Raw genomic sequence first — 24,866 nt, 5'->3', positions numbered from 1 at the left:
AAGTAATATTCGTACAATGTTAAAAAATGGTGATTGCTAATTCAAAGTCAGAATAATCAATGTTTTGTGCCCTTCTAAAGAGAAAGAACATTTGTGAATCATTATATAAAATTAACAGTAAAATATCTAGCAAAAGCAATGATAATAATAAAACCCAATAATTATCTTGATATCCAGTAAAAGTATATATTTTGATTAAGATATACATATAACTCATATGTAGTCTATATTTCCAAAAGCTTAAAGTGGTTTTACCATGTCAGCTTGGAGACAGCCGATGCCGTTGGCTCTTTCCATACAAAGTGCTCATGATAGAACTATGAGACCTTACCTGGTGTTGTTTAGATTGTACTTCCATTTGTTGTATAGCTGCTGTCCATCAGTTGTGTTCTTTCTTGATAGTCACCTAACTTTAGTGCTTCTGTGTGCCTGACTCAATGTAGTATTTTAAGCAAACCACCAGATTTAACTCTAAAACTCTTAATTAAGTAATATGAGCTTAGCCAAAGATCCAGTGTTTAAAGTGTTAAAATAGCTAAATTTTTCACTTGGATTGCATAGATTACAAAGCAACTTTTACATTGTCTACCAATTCTTCTTATATTATTTCAGTGAAAAGCATACATCAATACAGAAATAATTTTCTCTTTTAGTTTTTTTGTTAAATCATTTGTGCACGTGTGTGTACACAGGCATGCAGGGTCTCTGGTTGCTACAAATGAATGCCCATATTGCTTTGTGTGGGTGACTGGGGAATTGAAACCAAGCTGGCAGCTTTTACAAGCAAGCACCTTTAACGCCTGAGCCACCTCCCACACAATTTTCTAAGCTGTTTAGCAAGAGCCTATTTCTGTTCTGTGAGTCTTATTTTGGTACTGTCATATTCATATAATAAATATGGTCCTTGGCTGGAAGTGGCTATAATCGGAGACCTCCAAAGGTATATTGAGGCCCAGATTAACAGGGGTGCATTGGGAGAGCTCTCTCCAAAATAATGGTTCTTAAACACAAGTGTTTATAATTACAAAGTATTTTGTTCATGCTGATGCCATTCTTGAGGACATTGCAATAATTTAAGGTAGGCTTTGTAAGTTTAAAATATATACACACCTTAAGCCACCAAGCAATCATGAAAATAGCACATTATAGTTATTAAGTCTAAAAATTAAATGGAACTGAATTGTTAAAATTTTTAATTACTGAAAAAAGAAACCATGAAAAGAGGAAAAAGAATAAAGAGATGTAGCATATAGGAATATAAATTGCTAAAAGTCTAACACATAGCCTATTTCATAATACTTAAAATAAATAGTTTAAATGCTCCAGTTAAAGAAGCATATATAGACTATTATTAATTAAGGAAGAAATCCAACTATCCAACACACAGAAGAAATACATTTCAGACAGATTAACACAGACAGGTTAAAAGGATTAAAAAATACACACCAAGGTAATGAAAAGAATAGTTAAATTTCTCTTAGTACCAAATTGGATTTCAGAGCAAAAAAAAATCACACAATAAAGGGATCATTTACAATGGAATTGACAATACAAACTGGTTTGTAAATTGGTTTTTCAATGTAGGGTCTCACTCTTGCTCAGACAAACCTGGAATTCATTATGTAGTCTCAGGGTGGGCTTAAACTCTCTGTGATCCTCCTACCTCTGGCTCCCAAATGCTGGGATCAAGGGCGTGCATCACCACGCCTGGCTTGTTTATGAATATTTTAACAGAAATTAAAATATATAAAGACATCTGTTATATAACGGGAAGGTGAATTAGACAAGTTCAAAATTGTGGTGATAGATCTCCTCTTTCCTCTCAGCAACACCACACAGTAGATGAAACTGTGAGGCCATATAAAACTTGAAAACTTTATCAAGCAATTTGGCAGAGCAATTTGTATATATTTCAGGCTGTGATAATGAGATTAAGTGTGTTAATAAACAAATATCTATCCTATCAAAGTTAAAATACATATAATTGCTAACATACATATTTGAGTGGAGATAAAGAAGTATTTAAAAATGCTGATTTTTTTTTCTTTTCTCTTTATAGAGAATCTCACCTGTAGTGTAGGATAGCCTCAAACCTGTGGGAATTCTCCTGCTTCTTCCTCCTGAGTGTTGGGCTTAAAGACTTGAGCTAACTATATTCTTGCATTTCTTTACCAAATATTCTACTTAAGAATTCCACTCACTTATGTGTTTTTAGTAAACATTAGAGAAAAATAAAAAGTTCTAACTGTCTTAAAATTAATTTGAATGCAGTAATCTATAGTGCTTTAAAAATACATCTTGTGGGACATTGTTTTGGATGGGTATGTGTGTGTTTTGCACTGTTGTGCACATGTATTTGCATATATGTGGGCAATGTGTATATGCCAGTGTTGGCACACGTACAGCACAAAGCTAGGCATCAAAATTATTTCTTGATTTCTTTCAACCTTATTTATTGAGATAAGGCTTACTTTTTGATTCAGGTAGTCTAGCTCACTAGCTTGCCTTGGGGATAGAAGATCCCTGTCTTTGCCTGGTGAGGGTTAGGGTCACATGCCCCATATGTGCCTCATTTTAGCTGGTTATGGGGATTCAAACTCGATTTTCAAATGTACAGTAAGCACTTACTGACTGAGCCATCACTCCAATCCCTAAAACTTTATATTAAGAAACATAAAACTCTGTAGAGTGCGCACTATAAGCAGTGATAGAAGTAAAATCATTATTTACTATCAATTACATCAAAATTTGCTTTTAGTTCATTAAATGTATTTGAAGAGTTTTATAAAATGTTAAAATTGATTTAATCTAAAATGCCACTGACTCTAAAACATGACATCATTATACATTATTCCAGTAAAGAGTCAGAGTGCCCAATCAAAATGTCACATGATAATATACCAGTTCTTAAGACTTTTTGTAATACATGTGTGCTCTTTGGTGTTAAACATCTGTGTTCTGAGCTGTGCATCTGCAAACAGATGTGTCTGTGCAAGTTTACCAACGCCTCATCCACAGTGAAGTTTGGGTGAACTCTCCCGCCAGGGTCTCACTGAAGTAATCATTCCATGCTGAGTGTTTCTGGGGAAATTTATAAATTCTCTGCTTTGAGCACTTCAATAAAGAAAAGTATTATGAACATCTACATTGGTTCAAAATGCAATAACAGTGAGGGCAAACAGGATTATATAACATGAAAAGTTATTAACTTAGAGACAGTGGGATTGCATGCATTTGTTGTAGTTTTCCTCAAATCCTTGTGATGAAAATTGTCCTTGATAACTTCAGAAGGGTAGAGTTGTGTGCATAAAGTCTCTAAGCATTGAACTAAATCATACCATTAGTCTTATATTTTATATATACATGGATAGAATTAGGCACTGATATTACCCCTAAGCATATCTTTCTCCATGTGCCATAGAAATCGATAACAACACATAAATGAAAAAAATGTTCAAAATAGTAAGAATTTTAAAAGTTAGAAACTTTATACTTAGACCGTTTATGGCGTGTATATATTTAATTATATATGAAAGATCACTATTCAAAAAGTGTTTACAAAATGTAAATTAAAATCCATCAAGCAAATTGAGCAGACAAATGTTATTTTTATGTTGATTATCAACTGTAATAATCAAAATTTGTCAATCTCTAATATTTTTATCATAATCATGGAAATGTGAAATATTTAAAAAATAGTTAGCTTTAAAAATATTTTTCTCAGATGAATATTTGCCTAATAGCACCAATTTACTTTAATTATGAATGTAGTCCTGGCATGCTTCTCAATTATGGTAAATTGTTAAGCTGTATATTTAAAAAAGTAAAGTAAGCTTAACATGAACAAATCTCATGCAACTCATAATATGGGGAGAGTTTTTTTTGCCTGAGAGCAAATGTGTTTTTCTATAGATTGCACTTTATTATACTCTACTACAGACTCTTCTCTTCAAAACTGTTTACTTTGCATGGATTATAGCATATGCAGTAACTATTTAATGAATAACATAGTGATTCCATCTTGAATAAGATGACTCCTCCACTTGGAACTCCACACAGCATGAATGCCTTACCTTATCTTTTCTCTGTTTTTCATCCTGGTACACGGTCCAGTGTTCTCCATCATTGCTGTAAGCTAGTTTGTATGAACCAACAAACTGAACATGACCAAAATCTTTTGCTCCTTGTGTGATGATGCCGGTCACTTTGGTAGGGACAAGAAGATCCACCTAGAAAGTATAGCACATACATTAATACAAGTGGATCCACTGCAAATTACAAATTTCTTGAGTTCAAGTGATGTGTAAATTAAAAGAACCACAGGTTAAGTGAGACACCCACCTAGTTACTTGTATTTTGAAAAGGATGAAAGAGTTTGTCATTGATTTATAACTTTGATTTTGTTACTAGCTACATGTAATTCAAAATTTCCTTTACAATCATTTTGGACATTTTAAAGCAAGTCAGTAGTTCTGACAGTATACCAACTCATTTTACATTCGATTTTTCTTTCTTTCACTCAGTTGCTTGGTTGTGAGATTGACCATTAATCTCCAGACCTACAATTTTATTATAATTTAACCTACTGCTTTACTCGATCAATTCCATCATAACAAAAATAAAATATTTATGTACAGAAGAAGAAAAATGTTATTAGGTGCTTCACAATTAAACATTAAATAAGATTAATATTGTTTCTATTAATCCTATTCCACTCAGGAATATATAACTTAATAACAGTAGACATTATGAATTGCAAATTAACTTTCAGAAAGCTACAACCCTAAGAAGTTTGAGGATAACATCAAGTGTTCCAAACTGAAGGAGGTTCAGAATGTGGCCCTAAGTTGTGGGATCTGGGTCATAATGTTCCTTTTCCCTTGCAAAATATATATTTAGAAGGAATGGGACAATGACACTCTAGTAAAAGTATTAAAATAGTAAAAATGTAATAGCAGTCCAGGAGTAAAAGATGCTTTTTGGTCACAGAATAAGTAACATAAAATAGTTCCAAACTTGCCCTTTTTACTCTCTAATTTTTACATTTTCTTACAACTTATAATTCTAACTAATACCAAATCTTGAACTTTCCTCTCAGATGGGCAGTTCTTGTAAATTACTTGTACTTTTTACTTGTGTTCCTTGGTCTATAGATTCTCCTCTAATCCTGTTGAAAAACAAAACAAAACATCTATTTCCATCTGCTTCCTATGATTAAGTTCCATGCTATGTCCTTGATCTTATCACACTGCCACAATCCCGTGTGTGAGCCTGGTACTTCAAACCCCTATGTTCTTTGTTTCTATATCAGATCCTCTATCCTGTAAGGTTCCCACAAATAGAATACTGTGGGTCAGATGCAGGCCATGAATAGCAGCAGAATAACAGAGCTGAGGTGAATGTGCAGAGGAAGAAAAGATGTAGATACCCAGTGAAAGAGATGTGCACATATTCCTAATGAGTTACCATTTGGGTATATGTATATTTGCGTATGTGTTTAGCTGCATCTTCATAAGACTATCATTTACATTCTGAAACATGAATTTGAATTATTAAGCTAAAATAATATACAGGATTAGGACAGAGAAATATCTTTAATGCTTTATTGAAACATTGTTTCAGAAGGAAACAATGATCAGTGATTGCTTTTCTTCTTTTTGTAACCTGTACTATGTCATCTAGAACATCTTGTACAGTAAATAAGCCCGAATGAAGGATGTCAATAGGTTAATACCCTGAGAAATCATTGATGGCTCATGTGTTCCTTGTGTACCTTGTGGGTCCCACATGTAGTCCTTTCATTGAGCACATAATATAAGCTGTTATCTCCACTCTACATGTGAAAAATTTGTTGCCTATGGAAGTAACATAACATAGTATATGATAGAAAAAGACCCTGGATTCTGGGTTGTGTATTTAGATGCCACACTGTATATGAATTTTCATTGCAGTGAACTACATTTTTAATTTTTTGAATGATTTTCCCCCATTGTCTGTGAGTACTTCAAAACTTTTTAAAGAATCACCCCAGTTATCAAACTGACAGCAAATCCATGTCAAACAAACAAACAAACAAACAACAACCCTGGATTTGCAACTCTAGGAGAGCTCTATGCTTCATTGTGAATTTTCTCTCTATTCTCCGGCTGTCTGAACTTGAAAATAAGGCTTGCTTCTGCTGTTTCCTAAATCACAGCGTAGTTTTTCAGAGATCCTTGGTTATAGGCTGCTGCCAGTCAAAATGCCCTTCGTTCTGTCGGCATTCATGTAGTGGTTAACAGAACGCCAAGCGAGTAAAGTAAAACTGCCCGGCAGGGCTCTGAGTCACTGTGCAGCCATCACAGACTGCAAACACGCAGGAGCTCTGTCACCAAGGACATGGGCACCCTCGGCCCTGAGCCCCGTTGAGTCCTCGCTTAGGAGATGTGCAGAGGATCCAGCAAGTCCTCTTCTGTTTGGGCCTCGCGGTTGGCTGGGCTTTCTGCTTGGCCAAGAGGCTCTCTTCTAGGCTGTGCGTCTGGGCTCTCTCTAGCAGATAGGCTTTTCTCCCACTCTTAACTACTCCTCTTCTCTAACATGTTTACAAAATCTAGAAACATATATATATATACAAACATATATATACATTTTTTTTTCCTTTTCTGTTGCAATGAAACCAGCTTTTATTCTGAAGTAGGTAGCATAGGCAGCAATCTGTTTCAATCTGGACTTTGTGCTAAAATTTGCTCCATTACACTGAGAATACCAGATCTAAGAAAGCTTCTTTCACTACAAAAATAATCAGCAGCTCACACATATTATGAGGTTGTTGAAATAGGGAATGCATAGAAATCACCATGAGAAAAGAAAAGCACAGTTGAGGAAATAATTCCTGGAGTTCAGCATGAAGGACGGTTTTAGAAAAGTTCTTTCTCCAGGACCCAATGCTTGGTCCTGGCTAACAACGCTCTGTCCCCTTTCAGATCTTCTCAGTAGATGTTGAACTGCCAACAGCAGTTTGACTCAAATAGAATAGTTTAATTAAAGCACTGAGCTGGCTCCTGGCTTAATGCCCTGTCCTGCATGACTGTATTAAGTATACTTTACACATAACAATTCCCTAATGAAGTTTTACTGGATTAAACTAGAACTGCTTTCTAAGTAGGCTCCATGGCTAAGATCAGATCCGGGGAAAAGAAAGGGGTCCTGCTTTGTAGAAGAGAAGGCTATCTTGGTACGGTTTTCCTGTGCGAGATGATGTTTGCTGAGGAAGCACAGCCGCGTATGGTGGCATCAGGCCATTTCTGGCCGGGCCATCAGCTCCACCGCTCCTTGGTCTTTGTGAATATGACTGGACAGACAGCTGCGAATATGATTGGACAGACAGCTGACTCTAACGCGGCTGCATGGTGTGGATTCCCAAACTACCTACATGACCCTGAACACAGCATTTTCCCTATCAACATCTTTTTGAATCAGAAAAGTGAATACAACAGTCTTCAGAGGATTTTATGGGGATAAAATGAATGCATGTTTGCAAAATACATACAACAATAAATAGAAAAGGAAGTACAGAAGACTTTAATTAGAAAATGATATAAGTTAATTTAGGGATTACAAAGTCAGTCCTATAGAATCTTGTTAACAGGACATAGAAACAAGGAAATAGTATCAACACATATTTTTTAGAAGAAGGTAATATATTTTGATTGAACTTTAAGGATTTACGTAAGAATAATAATTTTATTTTAAAATACAGAAAAACTGAAATGACTTAAATTTACACATATGAGTGAAATAGCTAAGAAAAACAATACAAACTTTATGAAATACTTTACATCTCAATGCAAATATTGATTTATATATCAATGAAGAAATGATTTTAAAAATAATTCAAATATAGAAAATCAGACTACATTTTCTGGGTGATTTACTTCATTGTAATTGAGTGTAGCACTTCTAGAGAGAGGTTTCCATGACCCAAGGTAAGTGACAGTAAATGAACCCTGTGGTAGTTTGGAGGTGATAGTTTAAATGTATGGCCGCACAGAGAGGGGCTTCATTAAACGGAGCTTGCAAGCCGGGTTCAGTGGTGCACACCTCTCCTCCCGGCGCCAGGTAGGCAGGAGCAGGAGGAGGACTGGTGTGGGTTCAAGTCCCCCCTGAAGATACAGAGTGAGTTCCAGGTCAGCCTGGGCTACAGTGAGACCTTAATGTGAAAACACAGACCAAGAAACCAAACTTGAACTTTGGGCTGGAGAAATGGCTTGGCAGTTAAGGTGACTGCCTGTGAAACCTAAGGACCCAGGTGCGATTCTCCTAGACCCACAAAGTCAAATGCACAAGGTGGTGCATGCTTCAGGAGTTCCTTTGCAGTGGCTGGAGGTCCCGGCTACTCATGTGTTCACTCTCTCTCTCTCTCTCTCCCTCTCTTGCTCACTCTTGCAGCTTCAGCCCTTAGCCAGCAGATCCCTGCTCAAGGGGATGTTTCACAGGGGGAGTATCCAGAAGTCCAACCCTACAGCTGCCTGGGGGCGGGTCTTCAGGACAGCACTACTGCCTACCTTCAGAGCAGCGTGGGCTCGGGCAGTTCCCCCTTGCTGGCCATGTGTGCTTGCTGCATAGTTTCTCTCTGTGCTGTATGGAAGGAAGCAACTTCTTCTGCAGTCGATGGAATTTACCCTGGATTTCGTAAGCCTGAAACAAACCCATTCCTCACATAAACTGTGTCTTCTTGGATGTTTGCCCAAGTAATAAGGAGGTGGCTGCAACAAGCATTATGTAGAAACACAAGCCTTTTGTAAAAAATCCTGTAATGTTTTACTAAACATAACATATTTTCAGACTGGATTGAGCTAGCACAGCATTTTAGAACATCTGTAAGATTTGAGAAAGGTCAAGAAAAACTCAATTCAGATGTCTGCGTGGGGTCTGAACAGCAGCTTCTTGGGAGAAGATAGGCAGCGTGAGTGGCTTCCAAGGACCTGCAGCCACAGGGATGAGGGCAGGGAGAAGTGGAAGGAAGCACGCAGGAACAGCGAGTGGAGCCCGCGCCAGGACGGTACCTTGGTGCTTGCCTTCATACAGTTCAGTTTTGAGCTCATATTTTGCAATTCCTGGAGCTTTGTAAAATTAAGTCATGAAACACAAACAACACTGATGCTCACATAACTGCTGTAGTCATTGCTTGGTATCCACTGATAGCAGTTTAGGACCCCTAATGAATAGTTATATCTTTCATTGCTCATTTCCTTATATACACTGGCACTTGCATATAATAAGCAGTATCCTATGCATTAAAAATCTGAATATCTGGGCTGGAGAGAGATGGCTTAGCGGTTAAGCGCTTGCCTGTGAAGCGTAAGGACCCCGGTTCGAGGCCTGGTTCCCCAGATCCCACGTTAGCCAGATGCACAAGGGGGCGCACATGTCTGGAGTTCGTTTGTAGTGGCTGGAAGCCCTGGCTCGCCCATTCTTTCTCTCTCCCTCTATCTGTCTTTCTCTCTGTGTCTTTCACTCTCAAATAAATAAATAAAAAATGAACAAAAAATATTTTAAAAAAATCTGAATAATGTAAATTGTTTATGAATTGGTGTTATACTTTATTGTTTTATAGTGAAAGACAAACATCACTATATATTCAGTATAGAAGCTCACTTTTTATCCAAAATATTAATCCATAGGTGGTTGGATTCATGGATACAGAATGCACATACATTATGGATAAATTATTTAGGGAACATTGTTTTCAATACGTACTTGTTTTTATGAAGCTAAGAATCCAGGGTAAGTCTTCATGCATGCTAGTTAAGCATGGTAGAATTGCATGCATACTTCATGAAGGTACATGTTGCCTTAATATTATATGAAACCGTTGCATACAATACCAAATAGTTCAATTCTCTCTATAACTTATACTTTCAGTATTTTATGCTTATTTATATTTATTTATTTGAGAAAGAAAGAGAGAGAAAGGTAAGCAGAGAATGGGTACACCAGGAATTCTAGCCACTGCAAACAAACTTCAGACACACGTGCCACCTTGTGCATCTGGCTTATGTGGATACTGGGGAATCAAATCTGGGGCCTTAGGCTTCACAGACAAATGTCTTAACTGCTAAGCCATCTCTTCAGCCCAACATTACTATGCATTCTTAACAACAAGTAAAAATTCTTAAATCAAAATGACTACATAGAAATGTGCCCAAAAGTATGAGCTCGAACTCTGTATTATCTCACGTTCTGCCTCATGGGGTTAGCCGTCAGATATGGGTAGGAGGAAATGTCTCAGAAATAACCCAACATGTGCTTCTAACATTCTTTTTTTTAACTTTTAAATTTTAATTATGCATTTGAGAGGGAGAGAGAGAGACATTGATTGAGAGATTGAGAGAATGGATGCACAAGGGCCTCCAGCCACTGCAAATTAACTTCAGATGCATGTTCCACCTTGTGCATCTGGCTCTCTGTTTGGTATTGAAGAATCAAACTCTGGTCCTTAAGATTTGCAGGCAAGTGCCTTAACTGCTGAGCCATCTCTCCAGCCATGCACTTGCATTTTGAACAATACTATTATCATGTGCTCACTATACTTTTGGTTCATGTACACAAGCTAATTGTGCCATGTGATAAATTTTCTTATTTTCTCTTCGTTGAATTTGGTCTGTTAGTCCTAAGCCTTTAAAGTCTTAAAATAGTGTGGAAGCCTGATAGCATGTGAAATTTGAGAATACATTATTGAAATCTTCCCTTTAGTGAATATGTCTTCATTTCCCACAATGTTTTAAGACACTTACAGTAGCAATTGTCTTTTCTATATTATATTTTTAAAATATGAAATTAGTGCAATAAAATCACAAAATGATGGAACATTTAAGGACTGGAAGGATTTTCCAGTTTCAGTGTTGTCTTAAATGGCATGTTCTGCGCATACAGAACTCCGTGTTGCATATGCATAGTTAGTGCCCTGGAAAGCTTTCTGTGCCCAGGTGATCACTTGGTGGCCTGCTTTGGAGACCACCTGTCATGTTGTGGACATTCCAAATATCCAGCTATCATCTCTCCTGGATTCAAAACAGAGATAATTCAATACTTAACACTTACCTTCAATTACAAGCTGGACATGAGCATATGTCAATTTGAACTGTACCCAAATCTACAGCCTTCTTTTGAATGTTAACATCTTACAGGTGTCTGTTCAGAGTAAGTTAGTTCAACTGCTCAGTTTTCAACTTGGGAAACAGCATGATAATTATGAATATTTTATAGCTGACAATTGTATTAAAAGACTATTTTTCATAGTAGATGTAATTGTGTGCTGTGTAGAAAAAAAATTATAAAGACAGTGATGAAGCCAATTTTTTCACCATCATTTTATGTGTGTGTTTAAGAAAATACTTGGCATTTATCAACTAATGTGAGTTACCAGAAGTTGCATACACTTTTCATCTATATTGCTAGGAAATTATTGTACTTTTTCTTCCAATTTCACTAGTTAATTTCTGTTGTTAAGGTAGTTAAAGATTTTTTAATAAAATATTCCTGCTGGAAAGAGGGCTTGGTGGTTAAGGCACTTGCCTGAGAAGACTAAGGACCCAGATTCACTACCCCAGTAGCCACTTAAGCCAGATGGCCAAGGTGGCCCATGTGTATGGAGTTTGTTTGCAGTGGCTACAGGTCCTGGTGTGCCCATTCTGTTGTTATCTGTCTCTCTATCTCTTTCTCTAAAAAATAAATAAAATATTTTTTTCATGTTACGTATAAGGGCATTTAATTATAAACCAAAAACATATACTCTGCTCCACTTTAAGTATTTCTATTATAGTCTATACTTTCAGGAAAAGAAAAAAATCAGTCCTATCATTATGGCCAATAATTCTGTATTTCCTAAAGACAACATCAAATTAAAGTTGGTTAACCAAAGGAATCATATCTAAAACAATATGTTGATTTCTTGTTTCCATATATGGTCATAAAGTTGACTCAGTGTACAAATAGTATTGCAATTTTTGTATTTTTCACCACGGATGTTCTCTGTGAAAATAAGACTTTATGGTGTATTTTCACCACGGATGTTCTCTGTGAAAATAAGACTTTATGGTGGCCATTTTATGTTATCTATTACAGGTATATGATATATGAAAATTATTTTACCGGATATAAGCAAAATGTCTGTAAACTCTTTACATTTGCTTTCTTATTGCTACAACTGCTTTATTATAGGTATAAGAATGGCTATTTGAGACATAGTATACATGTTTCATTTGTGTCCAGAAATACTGCATACTTCTATCTGCAGCATAAAGAATTTTCTTCATGTATTCAATATTCTCCCAAATCCTGTCTTAGAAAATTGTATATCACTGTCACTCTGAAAAAATAACATTTAAAATTACATGTACTTTAATGTCATTTTCATTTAATTCATATTTCCTTTATATAGTTGCCCATTCTCACCAATGTCTGTCTATTTAATGTCTTTTAGCAATCCCTTTTTGGAGAAAATATGTTCTTTTGTTTTGAATGTGCATAGTGTATGTGGTGTGGTGTATGTGGTACATGAGTTGGGTGTATGTGAAGTGTGTGGTGCATGTATGTGTCTGTGTGGATGCAGTGCCCCATGGCTGCAATTGCTGTGGCTGTTCCCTCTATCATTCTCCCACCTGGATTTTCCTTGAAATATAGCTTCTTACTAATTCCAGAGCTTTCCATTCACAGAGGTCCTCAGGTCTCTGCTCCCCCACAGGACTGGAATTACAGATATGTTGTGTGGCCATTTCAGACTGCTTATTTGAATTCTGAAAATTTTAATTCAGGCAGACTTAGGCCTCCTCAGGACTTATACAGGAAAAACCATGAACCACTGGGCAATCTGTTACACACTTTTGAGACATATTTATGTAACACCAATATATGGTTTCTATTTTTTGTATATTCCCTGGTTTACTATGTAACTATGTATTGCACATACAAATTTGAACTTTTCTTATTCAAGTGTGATGTTATATTTGTGATTGTAAATTTTGTGAGACTAAAAAGACTTACTTACTTATATTAGTTAAATTTATTTATATCCATAACTTCTGGTACCTTTTCCTTTTAAATTTTCCTCTAGGCCTTTGGACTTTATGTACACATTTGGTTTGGCTTAGGAACATATAATTGTTGTAAGTATGTAATTTTTGGATTTTATTTTATTATTTTTGATTTATTAGAGAAAGAGGGAGAGGCATGGAGAGAGAGAGAGAGACTGAAAGGGAGATAATGGGTGCTTCAGGCCCCCAGCCACTGCTAACAAACTCCAGCCACATAAGCCACCTTGTGCATCTGGCTTACATGGGTCCTGGGAAATGGAACACAGGTCCTTTGGCTTTGCAGGCAAGCACCTAAACTGCTAAGCCACCTTGCCAGCCCAAGTATGTATTTTTTTTTCAATTTTTATGTTAAATAATTTATGTATTTATTCCCCTCATATGTACAAATATGGCTGTTATGTGGTTTGCTCTAGTCTTAAAATAAATACTACAAATAATCATTACTTTATGAGAGCATCGCTAGATGGCGTGATGCTTTCTTTTATTCCATTTGGCTAGAATAAAGTGGTTTTTTTTTCAAGCTGGTGACTGTTTTCTGGGAAAAACGTGTGATTTAAAGGGTTTTGAGAAGTTTGTATATTTTAAAATATTCATTCCATTTCTTTTAGTATCTCCCTCTTTTGATTATTTAATTCTTTGTGAACAGAGAGAGATAGAAGGCCAAGATTCTCACTCTTAAAGAGCAATTATCCAGGGGCTCGAGGGACAGCATAGTGGTTACAGGCACATGCTTGTAAAGCCTGCCTATCCTTGGTTCAATTCCCAAGCAAAGCCAGATGCATAAAGTGTCACATGCATCTGGAGTTCATTTGCAGAGGCAGGGGCCCTAACATATCCATTCTCTCCCCCCTCTATCTATATATATGTGTGTGTGTGTGTATATATATAATATTATATATATATAATTATAATATATAATATTATATATATATAATAAAATATAAATTAATTACCTTAAAAATTGAACAATCTGACTAGAAAATTTTCAGTGTCAGGGATGGGATACCTTCCAGTGAGTTGTTGGCCAGGGAGGTCCCTGTTGCCTCTAAAACATTAGAGGCTATTGCCATGTCCCTTGGTTTCCCATGAGTAACAGTTGGTAAGACCCTATTGCTGTAGACTTCACATGCCTGGGCAGCAAGGTCACTGAGAAATTAAGCTGGTGCTGAGCTGAAAACCTTCTCCCTATAGACCAATCAAATGAAAACTGAAAAAGCTGCACTGCATTCAGCCCAATGGGAGATGAAAGTCATCAGTCATGAAAACAGTGGACACTGGAAGCCTCAAGTTTGGCCAGATTGGCCAAATGACCAAATGAGTGCAATAGTGGCATGTCTGCCCTGGGGGAAACCAACTGCTCTCACTTGGCCTGAGGGCCCACTCTATGTGAGGGAATACGTGCCAAGTACTAAAAACCTAACCAAAAGCCTATGGCAGGGGAGGTCATGAGCTTTATGGGTATAAAGCCTGCTCTTGTCTGGCTAAATGCATATATTATTCTCATCAAACTGCCCTGAATGCACTACACTTAATGCTCATATTCATATGTTAATGCTATGCTCACTCTTGGTTAGAGAAGCTTCTCTTTTCAGATGGTGGTGACCACTGGGATGACCAAAAGGCAACATAATGCTGAGAAGGGACAGAGGAGTGTCCAGCACTGAAACATCTCTATCACACCCTCCAAGGCTCAGGGTCCACTGCAGGAGAGGTGGCAGAAAGAAAATAAGTGCTAAAGGAAGTGCCACTCCTTACTATGCAACTTTCCAGACAGAAATTGGCCTTGATATTCATGACTTCACAGTGCCTAGCACTATCTTCACAAGAGCCTCATAATAGAAGTGAATGACGATGACCTCAAAATAAAAGAAAGACTACCAGAGATGGAGGGGATATGATGGAGAGTGAAGTTGTGAAGAGGAAAGTGGGTAAGGGGAGGGAATTATCATGGTTTATTGTCTATAAGTAAATAAAATGTCAATAAAAAAATTAAAAACATTGAGCAATATGGGTTTATTTATTCAGATCATTTTCACATCCATCATCTTATTTAATGCTTTATTTTTGATAAAGAGAGAGAAAGAGAGAGAGAGAGAGAGAGAGAGAGAGAGAGAGAGAGAGAGACAGAGAGAAACTGGTGAGCCAGGGCCTCGGCCACTGAAATTGAACTCCAGATGGTTGCACCATTTAGTGGGCATGCGCAACCTGTGCTGGCCTCACCTTTGCGTGTCTGGCTTTATGTGAGATCTGGAGAGTTGAACATGAGACCTTGGGCTTTGCAGGCAAGTGTGTGAAACATCTTGTTAGTTATAATGACAATAAATATTAAAGAATCAAGCGGTTTTCTCCAAAGCTCAGTAAAGTGATGTGGATGACCAAGTCAGCTTCTCGGCCTCCCGGAAGGCAGCTACATGCAGTTCTTAGGACAATAGTTGTGGAATTAACCCAGGCTTTGTCAGTGTAAAACGTGATCCCCATGGAATCCCACTTACCAAGATCTCCACAAATTCCAAAAACATGTAAAAGATAAAAAGGGAAAATCAGGCTGGGGAGATGGCTTAGCAGTTAAGGTGCCAGCTTTGAGGCCAAAGGACCTAGGTTCAATTCCCTAGGAGCCAAGTAAGCCAGGTGCAGAAGGTAGCACATGTATCTGGAGTTCATTTGCAGTGGCTGGAGTCTCAGGCATGCCAATTCTTTCTTTCTTTCTTTCTTTCTTTCTTTCTTTCTTTCTTTCTTTCTTTCTTTCTTTCTTTCTTTCTTTCTTCCTTCCTTCCTTCCTTCCTTCCTTCCTTCCTTCCTTCCTTCCTTTCTTTCTTTCTTTCTTTCTTTCTTTCTTTCTTTCTTTCTTTCTTTCTTTCTTTCTCTCTCTCTCTCTCTCTCTCTCTCTCTCTCTCTCTCTCTCTCTCTCTCTCTCACACACACACACACATACACAAATAAATGAAAAATATAAATATTTTAAAAATGAAAATTATAATTTTTAAAAACACTCTTGGAGTTGATGAAATGCTAATGCCTAGCTAAATGCATATATTATGCTCACCAATCTGCTTGGAAGCACTTCTCTTAATGATCATACTCATATATTAATGCTACTCTCACTTTTGGTTAGGGAAGCTTCTCTTTTCAGATGGCAATGACCTCTGGGATGACTGAAAAGGCATTATGGTGCTGAGAAGAAGTGACAGAGGAGTGCTCAGCACTGCAACATCTCTATCACACCTTCTGAGGCTCAGGGTCCATTGTGGAAGAGGTGGCGGAAAGGATGTAAAACCAAAGGAAGGGTAGACTCCTTACAATGCAGTCTTCCAGGCACAAAATGGCCTGGCTGTCCATGACCTCACAGTGCCTGACACTACCTACACAAGACCATCTTAACTGGAGGAAAAGATATGACATGAAAATGAAAGAGAGACTGATTGAGGAGAGGAGTGGATATGGTGGAGAGTGGAGTTGCAAAGGGGAGAGTGGGGAGAGGAGTATGGAATTATCATGGCTTAGTTCTATAATTATGAAAGTTATCAATAATAAAAAAAACAGAGAAAAAGGATCAAACTAATGTCCAGTTGGTGCTTTGCTTGTGTTGTATCAAAGGGAAATTTTTGATTTTCTTTCTTTCTTATTAGGAAGATAATAGGCTGGGGGAAGACTCAGTGGTCGCGGATGATATTTTTATAAGGCAGCCTGACAGGTCTAGCTCAATTCCCAGCACCTACATACACCAGATGCCAAATGCCACATGCATCTCACATTCATTTGTAACACAAAAGACTCTGGAGACACACACGCACACACATACACACACTCTCACACTTATACACCCATAAGTAAATACAATATTAAAAATAGATTATACTGCTGGGCATGGTGGTACATGCCTTTAATCCCAGCATTCGGGAGGCAGAGGTAGGAGGATCACCAAGAGTTTAAGGTCACCCTGAGACTACATAGTGAGTTCTAGCCTGGGCTAGAGTGTGACCTTACCTCAAAAGAAACACACAAAAATAATAGATTATAGATTATTGTAGTGCTATATAATTATTTTATTTATTTGGGAGAGGGGGAGTGGCAGATAGAGAGGAAGAGAGAAAATGGGTGTGCCAGGCCTCTGCAAAGGAACTCCAGATACATGCACCATCCTGTGCATTTGGCTTATTTCGGTACTGGGGAATCGAACATGGGTTCTTAGGCTTCTCAGGCAAGTGCCTTACTGCTAAGGCATCTATTAAACCCAATAATTTTATTTTCGAATTGTTTTAAAATATCCATCATAGTTCTAAGTAATTAAAATCAACATGAAGTTAACATCTTGTCTATTATGTATTCCCATGTCTATATTCTAAACAATAGAACATATGTGAAGAAAAGTATCAAACTAAAGTTCTAAGAAAAGAATTATACTTTTCTTGAAGTGTTATTGAAAGTGACTTTCTGCTGAGTTTATCAGAAGTCAGACAGCCCTGAGAGAGCAGAATTAACATATCTTCTTTATTAGCCTTTCAAGCCTGATTTTGATTAGGTTGGGAACCTTGAGTTATTTATTCCATAAATAGAAATTCAAGGTGGTAACTAATTGGATTAGTCTATAATTGATAGGGTCATTACAAATTGGTTAATAGATATTTAATATAAGTCTTTGATCAAAGAGCATAATGATATCTAATAAAGATTATTCTGATACATTCATTAAAGCATTGCTGAGCCCCAACTGAAGTAGAAAGTAAAAAGTGCTATCAGTAATGCTTTGTATATAATTTGAAAAAAAGGATATGACTTTTAAAGTTAGAACTGAAATAGTTTCTTATGCAGAATTTTCTGATAGCCCTGGTAAACATATGTTAGGATATTTCATAAACTTTAACTTTCAGTGAACTGTGGTTCAAACTTGCAATATATTTCACAGACAAATATTGTTAATTGCTTATACTCGAAAAAGCTTTCTGAAAAGATCTGTGAGAATTTCATTGATGAATATATTTTAATCAAAAATTGCATTTTGTAGTACCATTTTATATTTAGGATGCTGACATGCTGACATTTACAAACACACACATGCACATATGTTTCAATATACATCATTTAATAAATATGCATTTTGAAACATTTTATTTATTAACTTTTCAAGCAGAAAGAAATACACACACACACACACACACACACACACACACACACACAAACAGAATGTATGCACCAGGGAGGGCCCTTAGCCACTGCAAATGAATTTCAGATGCATGGGCCACTTTGTGCATCTGGCTTTATCTGGGTACTGGGGAATCAAAGTTGGGTCATTAGGCTTTCTAGACAAGTGCTTTAACTGCTGAACCATCTCTTTAGCCCTTAATAAATGTTATTGTAATGCATCAAATTAAAAAAAAAGCTGAAAAGGCATTTGAAAAGTAAGCATTCACAGAGGGCATTGTATTGCAACAAAAAGCCACGCTGCATGTAGGACACATGAAGCAGCACTCGTGCAAGGCAGGCAGTGATGCACTCAATGTATTTTACGTGTCCGTCTCACTAGAGGAGCTATCCATTTTTAATATGAAATCTAGCCATTCTCCAAATTTGAAAATAATTTATACAGCATTTTGGGTTATTTGACTATGCAGCCATAATACATTATTTTGGTCTCAATTAGATATGTGCATATATGATAAAATTTTAGGCTAAAGCAATAAGTATAAAGCAGAGAAAGCTAGCTGTATGGATTTGTCCATCGACCTCACACAGGAAGTGGAAAGAAAAGGGTTCATTAGCAATTATGCATAACGTAAAGGCACCGACAGTGTCAATATTAAAAGAAAAGATGGTGAGCTAGTGAGATGATTCAGTGGTTCACATCCTTTGCAAACACGAGGGATTAAGGAAGCCAGAGAGACAGCTGGAGTTATAACCACCAGGATTCACTTAGCAGCTGTGTATCAACTCCCACTTCGTGGAGGGGTGGATGCCTGAGAATTGCTTAAGTCCATGAAAAACTGGCAAGGTCCTGGACACATAGGAGACTTTAGCTCAAAAAGAGTGGGCAGCAGAGGGATGGAGAAGGACATCATATGTTCTGCTTATGCAATCCCAGATGTGCATACCCCACTGCAGGCAAGTGCATGGGATGCTAAAGGGTATATACATGTGCATGTGCCATTCTCTCGTACTCTCTCTCTCCCTGTAACACACACCACAGAACAGAATGTAGGCTCAGATTTTTGAATTCACAGATGGAGAGATGACTTAGGAGGTCTGGTACCACCTGTAGATTATGACATCAAGGTCTATTAACAGAGAAACTTGTCTGCTCAAAGGACGAGTTATAAATATGTTATATCAATGACACCACGGTGACTTTAATTTTCTGCACAAAAGACATGAACAATATTAGAACCATCGATATTTAAACATGGATGATAGAGGAGGGACAAAGGACCTCAAAATAGATGAAGGAGTAGTCAGAAAAAAATAAGCCTTCTGTGGAATGATGAAAGAGTGACTAGGCAGAAAGAGGAAGTGTGAGGGAATTTCTTACGAAAAGTACATATGCACATAGATGAAAATTCTCAGATATTGTTAAAAACAGATACAGACTGTCTCCTGTCCAATATTTTACCAGTAACATTGTCAATATTGCAGTTATTTAAAAATGCAAAGTTAAGTCATCTAACTCCTTAGTACCTCAAGTTACTATTAAGTACACTTGCAGTCTTAATCTTGTTGAGTCATGGTTACAAATTTGCTCACTGATTATTCATAAAATCAACATGAGTTACTTGTTCATTATTGTAATTCATTTATAGTATGTTTCTCATTTATGTATGTTTGCTGCTATTTTGACTCATTTCTATTGTTAATACCCAGTGGAAACAAAACAAACATTTTATACTTGAGGATCCAATCTCAAAATTCTCCATTAGTTCTCAAATTATGTTTCCAACTTATGACCTTAAATATAGTATTTTAAATGTTTTGAGCTTATTAGGAGGTAGAATATAATACTTGGTGAAGGATGATGATAAAATTTGAATACAATCTGGTGAGCATATTTTAATTAAGCCCTACAGTGCATTGTGGCTTGGGTATAAATACAATGAAGTTAAAATGGTATCTGGCTATCACTTAGATGACTGTATGGCATACAACTTCTATAAAATATGATGCTCTTGGCTGCATGCAGAAAATAAGATGCTGACATTTCCCTTCTTTTGAGAAATTGCATTGCATTTGCGTGAATCGTATATGGGCTTATCTCAGAACTTACATAGGAGCTAATTTCTTTGTGCAATCAGCTCCAAACACTCTCATAATTTTAAAATCACATTCTTTAGCTCTAAAACTATTCATGCACTATATTTTCAATTACTATAAAATACTTCATAAACTGCACTCTTAAATTAGATATGGAATTAATAAATCTCTTGAAACAAACTCATTATATTAAACTTATTTATATTTTTTTGCATATGTAGTCAAGATTTTATCAACTTCTCAAGTTGTAACTCACTTCTCTTATAGCTTACTTGTAAATTTAAAGGAAAAAAATCGTTGTGACACTGTTTGGATACTTTTTACTTAACTCTCTTTGATAAGCCATTGGAGTCTTATGCACCATATTGCTTATATTTTAGTTCAATTTGAAACAGAAACATATTTGCTTTAAACAAAAAATATAATATAATCTTTTATGTCATATTTTAATTGTTGAAAGACCCTAGAAAATTGTAATGGTTTTCAGCATTCTTTCAAGCAAATGAACAACCATGTAAAATATTAGATGGGATGGCATTCAAATATAATATCAGAAAATAATTTAATAATAGATCCAATCAGCAAGAAAGCATAAAAGAAAGCAGAAACAAGTGAAAACTATTCTTTCTCATAAATAGCTGACAAGATTTGTATCGTGAGCTTGCTGTACCTAAAGAGGTTATTTTGAGATATCTTTCTGATTCAAGAGAAGCCTGTACATTTCTAGAAATGTTAAAATATTTTTTAGTTTTAAAATCTGAATAAAAGATTTGACAACACATCTGTTGATGTTAAACACATTCACTGTTGCACAATAAGAAGCAACTCCATGGAATTTCCTCTAACGGTAGATTGAAGAAGCAAGAATACAGGTCACACCTGTAACTGAGCCATTTTATAAGGCTGCATTCCTAAATGCGAAGCCTTGTGCTAAGATGTGCTTCTTCCAGGCTTCTGCAGAGTCATATTCACTAATCAGGCAAAGAACATGACATCAACAGCACTTGAACAGTATGGACCAATCCAAAGTATGGGGTTACTGGGATGCTTTGACAATTGAAAGTTCAACTCTAAGGAATAATTATGAAATAATGCATTATTCTGAAAACAGTCATGTCATAACAACCATTGAGGTTGTATTTTTTAGATCATTTTTTTTTTTTTTTACTCATTTGAGAAAGAGAGAGAGAAAGAGGCAGACAGAGAGAGAGAATAGGTGTGCCAGGGCCTCTATCCACTGCAAATGAACTCCAGAGGCATACCTGGGTACTGGGGAGTTGAACCTGGGTCTTTAGACCTTGCAGACAAATGACTTACATGCTGATCCATCTCTCCAGCCTGTGGTTACATTTTTTGAGATAGAAATACTAGCAAAATAAGCCATAATAAAACTCAAACATTAAGAAACATGTTTAATATTTGTTTGGATTGTGATATAGATCATTGGTAGACATATTTTATTATGAAGAAATTTATCATCTATAAATTACTTGCCAAAATTTTCAAATCTTAAATACTAAATTCTAAAAAAAATATATTTTCAGTTATATTAAATAAACATGTGCATTTCTCCCTTAGTTAACTAATATACTAAAATCTGCAGATTTATTAGTGAAGGGACTTGGTAACTATAATGACATTTACAGTGGACACATCTCCATCCTATCTTTATAAATCTCTATTAAATATTGACTTATAAATGAATTTTTTCTCATTGTAAAGTATAAAAATATTTAACATCATAATATAGGGACAAGGAAATTTCTAAAGTGTCACCATTTGGATAAATAAACCTCTCAGATTTAATATCCTACTTTGATGGTTAAGACTCATGATGTCTTTTAAATTAAAAATTTTAAATACTCTCAAAGTAAATTATATTTACTATTAAGTGTTTTTAAATTTTGGTGGATTTTATTTGACAGTGTTCTATTTGAAAGAGTTTCTATTTTTTTAATTAAGTTTGTTTTTCTGTATTTTGTTTTGTATATTGTTTTCTGTATTTCCAGGTAAGGTCTCACTTCAGTCCAGGATGACCTAGAAGTCACTCAATAGTTATAAGTTGGCATCAAACTCACAGCTATCCTACCTCTGCCTCCCAAGTGCTAGATTTAAAGGCCTGTGTCACCATGCCTGGATCTATTTCAAACTTTTCTAACAATCTTCACATGTTTTTCACATTTTCTTTTCTTGTTCGATTTGGGTAGCTGGGAGTGATTGGCAAAACTGTTTGCAAATTGTTCTCTCTTTTTCTTCTGTGGAACAATTTGCAAACCAAAATGTGTGTGGTTTTGACCAATGAACAACCTGTTCCAATGTTTATCATAATAGTTTTCTTCAGGGTTCTTCTCTCTATATTTCATGATGTTTTTATACACAGAAACTATTCCTAATATTTGATCAGATTTGGCTCTGTATTTTTTAGTTATTCATATATCCTTTTAAATATATTTTAAGTGTATTGTTTATTTTTGACTTTACACATATTTCTGTGTCATTTTTATTGTATGAAGTTATTTCTTATTCTCTTGGCAATTGTTCTAGAAATTATTTATTGACTATTTACTTATTTCATCAAACAATCAACTTCAAAAATTGAAGTCAATATAGTATGTTTTAGTGAAAAATAGGCACACTCCCCTACATTTTCAGCTAACATCATGTGGGACAAAATTATACAAGCATATCAAAGTCAGACAGTGCATATCAAACTCTTGTTTCTGTTGTCTTAAAATAAGCTGAAGATTTTATCTAAAATTAGAAAGGAGATAAAAGAATAACTATATAAAATTCTAAAAGTACAAATAAAAATTTTGTAATGAATTTTGATAGGGCAGGAAAATAAAAGATTGCAAATAAGCCACTGTAACTATTAAGATAGCTTGGCAAAATTACTAGATGCAGAAACATTTTATATTCTTATCTATAGTTTCACTCACTACAAAAGAATAACTGGGCCAGGCATGGTGGCGCATGCCTTTAATCCAAGCACTTGGGAAGCAGAGGTAGGAGGATCACCATGAGTTCAAGGCCACCCTGAGAACAGTGAATTCCAAGTCAGCCTGGGTTAGAGTGAGACCCTACCTCAAAAAAATAGTATTAATAATAACTGTTCAACCAGGATATCAAATCTTCCAGAGAACAACTATGGGTAGAATTATACAAATTATTTAAAAATATATACGTATTGACTTATGAGAAGGAGAGATGGGGGAAGAGAGAATGGGCACAAAAGAGCCAGTTGCCAACTATGAAGAACTCCAGATGCATGTGCTAATTTGTTCACTTTCCTTTGTACTGGGGAATGGAAGTGCCTTTAACCACTGAACAATCTCTCCAGATACAACTTCTTATGGATAAACCATTTAAACACATTTGGCTAACTTTTTTTAATAACTAAATAAATGAAAAGGTAGAGTTTATATAACAGTTTCTTCCATTAGGTACATCATAATACAAAAACTATTAGCTACTGGTTTAAATCATGAAACTTTTTTGCACCAGTTTCATAATGTTAATTAAAATAGATAGCTTAATTTATACAATGGGACACAAGGAAATTAGAGATTTCTTTCTACTTGACAATTGTTGTGCTCATTCTGTGTGACTTGTTTTACATTCTGTTAGTTCTCATATCCATCCATGAGTATCTATAATATGGTAGTAACCCTCAGGTTACTAAAATTCCATCATGGGGAGGTGAGTATAGTGTGAAAAGAATTTTGTGTATTTCAATTAGTAGCACTGAAGCATGGAAGCACTTAGGCAGAGGAACTATCTGCCTGGAGAGTTGAAAATCAGCAAGTGCCAAGCAAACCTGCACACTGAAGGGCCAGTAGGAGACAAGGAAAGAAAGGAAGACACATCAGCTAGTGCTTATAGAGCTGAGAGCTTTATCTTTATCTTGAAAGGACTTTAAGTGTTTGGAGAAGAAGAATGATACCCTAGTGCCAGAAGGATATGGTAGAAGAGCCATTTGAACAGAGATGGATCAGAATATCTGAGCTAATTCAAGGCTTCTCAGCATGTAGATATAGCGGGCAAGCTAGCACATTTATTGTCTATGGAATTGAAATGCTTAATTTAAAGGCACAATATTACAATAAAGACAATTAGGTTTTCAGCATACACCCTACTTGAGAATGCCCTTTCCCTTCTCTATATTCTAAGTCTTTTAAAAATATGGTCACTAGGATTGCACAGCTGTACCTCCCCTTCAGTGTCTTGCTTTTGTTTTTCATCATTTTGTTTATCTATAAATGTTCAATCACTTGTTATGCATTTGTAGAGATCACTGTATTTGAAAATCACTTGATTTATCCTTGTTCACTCACAAATAATATAAAAACCACTTCCACACATGTAATTCATATTCTTGTAACATTTTATGCCATTTTCCAAAAAGCATGTATTCATATAGTATGACTTCTATGACATAAACTTAAGTCATTTGTTTCAGCCAGCCTACCACATAGTATTCTATGTTTAATTTCTAGTGACATTTTAATGTTGACTATTTGTCAAAACAGGTGGCCCATGTATTACCAACATTTATAG

The 24,866-nt window shown here is 36.0% G+C and overlaps 1 protein-coding gene across 2 annotated transcripts in view; it reads right to left on the bottom strand.

Moving 5' to 3' along the window:
* Edil3 (EGF like repeats and discoidin domains 3) overlaps positions 1–24,866 on the bottom strand; it is a 413,243-nt gene that overhangs the window by 21,012 nt on the left and 367,365 nt on the right. For both annotated transcript variants that reach the window (XM_004651638.2, XM_045133604.1), the window contains one exon: positions 4,074–4,229. In XM_004651638.2, coding sequence (XP_004651695.1) covers positions 4,074–4,229 — 156 coding nt within the window. The remainder of the gene's footprint in view (positions 1–4,073; positions 4,230–24,866) is intronic.

This window comes from Jaculus jaculus, chromosome 14, assembly GCF_020740685.1.
Source record: "Jaculus jaculus isolate mJacJac1 chromosome 14, mJacJac1.mat.Y.cur, whole genome shotgun sequence".
NCBI lineage: Eukaryota > Metazoa > Chordata > Mammalia > Rodentia > Dipodidae > Jaculus > Jaculus jaculus.
The sequence above is the reverse complement of the archived record's forward strand: the minus strand, read 5'-3'. Positions and strand labels throughout refer to the sequence as shown.